The sequence below is a fragment of the Sinocyclocheilus rhinocerous genome, unplaced genomic scaffold (genome assembly GCF_001515625.1).
Source record: "Sinocyclocheilus rhinocerous isolate Xijiao unplaced genomic scaffold, SAMN03320098_v1.1 scaffold1326, whole genome shotgun sequence".
In the NCBI taxonomy this organism is placed as follows: Eukaryota; Metazoa; Chordata; class Actinopteri; order Cypriniformes; family Cyprinidae; genus Sinocyclocheilus; species Sinocyclocheilus rhinocerous.
This window is the reverse complement of record NW_015659713.1, coordinates 122,950-127,182: the sequence shown is the minus strand read 5'-3', so window position 1 is coordinate 127,182 and position 4,233 is coordinate 122,950. Positions and strand designations below refer to the sequence as shown.

Below are 4,233 nucleotides of genomic sequence, written 5' to 3'. Positions count from 1 at the left end.
ACCGATACCAATTATTTGCATGTTTATGTGCCCGATAACCGATATGCAGAACCGATATTTATTTACCGTTATAAAGTAAATAAATGACTGAGTGAAGTAAGTCCATACTTCACTTTGGTTTTTCCTCCTTTCAGTCATCTTTAAAAAAAAAAGTGTTACAAAAATTAGCAGTCTTTCATGTTCAATTTAATCTTCACATTACAGCAATAAAAAACATTTTATTTAAAGCATCAGCAGCAACACTAATATTAACAATAAGCAAAATAAATGTAGAAGGTCTAATGTTTTCAAATGGAGAAAATAAATAAAGGAAAGGAGTCATATCAACTTCATTTTAAACTACAGTTTTAGTAGGTTTATAAGATGTTTAATAGGCTAAAGAGTGAAGAATAATTCACTGGATAATATTAATTCACTGAATAATATTCTCTAGAATATTGAAATATAACAAATAAAACATTGTATTTTATTGCATTTCTCAACTGGCATGTTATATCAGAATTACTAATAATGGTTTTGTCGTTCTAGATTATGAAATGCCTGCTGACAGCGCAGTATATCTATGCATTTACACAGAACTATACTCAAACTGCGATCGCTCGTGGAGATAATAAATAATTAATTTCCATAGAGTTGTATCTATTTAGATGTTTATTAGCGAAATAATGATTATATAGTAAATGTTAATACAATTTAGGGTGTTTTAAAACAGATTTCAGTACTTCAATAGGTTGGTATATTAACATTATATCAGTTAATGAAATTACGTTATTTAACTGTAAATTTAAGTTAAAACCGTAAAACCTAAAACGTTGCTACCGTATTTTTTACGGTAAAATTCCGGCAACCACAGCTGCCGGTTTTTTACGGTAAATTTTACGGATTTTTTTTTTACAGTGTAGTTTGTGCGGAGAGTGGAAGCTAAAGCACGCTTTGCAGGACATGGAGGCGATCACTTGCATTTTTTTCAGTGGATACGCGGTCATTTTTACTCATAAAGGTAAGAGTAATACATCATTCGTAACTGTAAATGGTCTACTTTTATTTGTGTGCACTCACAATATCAACAAAACGTTGTGCTTTTATAAAATAAAGAAAACAAACGATGCGCTTTCTGCCGTCTCGTCTTGAACAGGAGTGCTTACAAAAATGGACCGAAACTCAGCAAATAACATGCCTCACAGACATGATAAATATATCTATAGAAAGCTTTAAATTACTACTTAACGAAATAAAACAAATCAAAAACAAAAACTCTTTCATTATAATCATAATCCGTAAAGATGCACTTCTCTCTAAAGGCGTGTCTGAGGAGATGGCGAGTCAGGATCGACAATTTCATCCTTGTGACACCGACTCAGAAAACTTTATTAGTAAATAATTCAAATATCTCCTTACTATTTCCCCCCTGACACATTCATAATTACTTTTGCGGCAAGCTTTAGCCTATTGTGTGCATTTGAACGCAGAACCGTTCAGCTGCGCTGAGGGCACGCTCGCTCTGCTGGACACTAAACACCGTCGAGCCGCTCTTGACAGTCGCAGCAGCACGGTCTCGTGTTGTTTCCACCAGCGCAGCAAATAAATTCTTGACGGATTATCTACGTGACTCCGACTTCACGAGACTAACGATGAGCATAGACAACAGAGAGAGAATTCAATTCAGCACTTTTATTTCCAACATGCGCCCATTCATGGCTGCATATTATTTAATTCACGCAAAGTTACGTCTTTATTGGGACAGGACTTGACGGATTATTTTACGTGACTCCGTGAGTTTGTCTCTATTTCTTCGAGCCAAGCTGCATAAACTGCATATCAGGCATTTATGTAATACATCTAATTTGTGCATTAATGGCTGTTATGTTAAATAAAGTTTACTAACTACAGTAAATCAAGTACCCGTGCACGCCGTTGTTGTTGTCTTGTTTCCCCTCAGATGCGCTGCAATGGCGATCCTGCTCGCAATTCTCAAAACATCCACAAGATGGCGGCGTTTATCAGTGAATCCGATATTACAAAACCGATATCCGATTATTGTAAAATGCTTAAATATCGGGAAAAATATCGGTAAATCGATATATCGGTTGATCTCTAAATATTACATTGCAATAATATAATATTTAAGTAGAATAACAGTGTGACTGAGAAGTGGACTGATACCATATTACAACTAAAGTGGATCAAAAAGAGATCAGTCAATCTTCAAGACCAGGTACAACGTTAATGCAATTTTTTATTTTTTTGTTAGCCCCGTTCACTTTTGAGTCAATCTGAAAGAGGTTCAGGTCATCTGAAAATGTGGAGCGCAACATTTCCTCAGGGCAGTAGAGCTTGGACAAAACAACCTAAGTCCTAAGGCATTGCTTGCAAGTTTGTAGTTTATAAACATGAAAGGTTTCAATATGATCTTAAGCCTTTTTGTTCTTTTAGCTTTGAGATCTGAGCAAAAGCAACACGAGATATTAAATGTTTATCAGTTCAAACTTCAAATCGCAATATGTAAAAAAAAAATTTGCAGCAGCCCCATTTAAAAGACCTGTAGCATTACAAGTAAAAACATTTCATGCTGGACTTGGAAGGCAGTATTCTGTCTTGTGTGTGCACATGCAGGTTTTATTTTATTATGACACTGACATTACTTTGCACACAAGCAGGTTTTCTTACTCCTCTTACCTTAAACCTCTTATCCTGAAGCACCTTCTTTATGGCCACCATCTCCTGGCTGTCGATGAGCCGGGCCTGGTACACCACTCCAAATGAGCCATTCCCGATCACCTTGATGTCTGTGTACGAGACCTCCTGAGGACGGTCGGGACCCTGCCCTGGTGTGGCTACTACCGTTGTCACTTTCCCACTATCCCCTAAACACACAACAAAACAAGTGTTTGTTTTTTTTCTTCAACAAAAGGACTTTGACCGAAAGATCAGACTGCTCAAAAGAATGGAGATTTAAACCACAGGAGTCCATTTTCAAATGTATGACCTGAATGAATGCTGTCACCTATTAAACACCACTTTTGTACTCAATGTAATAAAATTACAAAAAGCACATTTGACAATTTTCCTTTATGGTCATTGTTTAAGAGTGTACTCGCACTAGGCACGGTTGCCTTGAACCGAGCGCGATTATCCCCCCTCCCCACTCCCCCGCTGGCCTGCACTCTCACTTGCACTAAACATTCCGGGCCGGAGCACGTTTACATCATGTATGAGATAACGGAGAAAACCACTTTCGTTAATATTCTGCCGAATAATTAATAATAATTAATTTATAATTTATGACGTACATTGATTTTCACTTGTATGTATCTGAAAATTATTACGGAGGCAGCTGACGTTAATGAAATAATTTGCAGCTTTACTTGCAAACTACATTTCCTGTTCATCAATAAGGTAAAAACCAAAGCCATTATAAACCTAAATATACTTGATTAAATTAAATTAATTGAAAAGTGTAGTGTAGTAGTAGTAATAGAATATGTTTGCGGTCGTAATGATGACAGTAGAGCACACAAAATAGTATCTGTTCCGTGCTCCGGCGCGGATAGCGCTCACACTGCATGCGTACCACGCCCGAGCCCAACCGAACCGTGCCCTGGCCCACCTCTTCCAACCCGGGCCAGGGCCGGCTAAACTAACCGTGCCCGAGCGCGGCACGGAGCGCTCACACTAGTCAAACGAACCGGGCTTTGGGGGTCAAACGCACTCGGGCGTGGTTCAAAACGCTTAGTGTGAGTACACCCTAATTCCCGTTTAAAAGTGTTAGTTCACCCGTAAAATGGAAATTCAGTCAACATTTACTCACCCACATGTTGTTCCAAACCCATTTGATCATCTTCGGAGCACAAATGTAGGTATTTTTAATCAACTCTAAGAGATTTCTGTGCCTCCTGCACTTTAATCCAAGTCTGCTGAGACATGATCGCTTTATATGATGAACAGATCTATTTTAGGCTTTTATTCACTTATAAACATTGATCAGCTAACAATGTTAACAGCTAAATTTGGTAATGGAAGCTCAAGCACGCTTGCTTGAGGCGCAATGACCAATGATGTTTGTTCTTGCGCATAAAGCAAGTATGTAGAGGTCGACCGATAGTGGATTTTGCCGATACCGATAGCTAGGTTGGACCACACTGGCCGATACGGATTAATTAACCGATAGTTTTTAAAATGGATACTGAACAAAAACTAAAATAATGCTTTATTAAAAAAACAGTACTGAACCAT

General features: G+C 37.8%; 1 protein-coding gene across 1 annotated transcript in view; it reads right to left on the bottom strand.

The window, feature by feature from the left end:
- Positions 1-4,233, bottom strand: part of LOC107724158 (glycogen synthase kinase-3 beta-like) — a 27,363-nt gene that overhangs the window by 14,566 nt on the left and 8,564 nt on the right. The window contains exon 2 of the mRNA XM_016532963.1: positions 2,677-2,864. Within this exon, the coding sequence (XP_016388449.1) occupies positions 2,677-2,864 (188 nt within the window). The remainder of the gene's footprint in view (positions 1-2,676; positions 2,865-4,233) is intronic.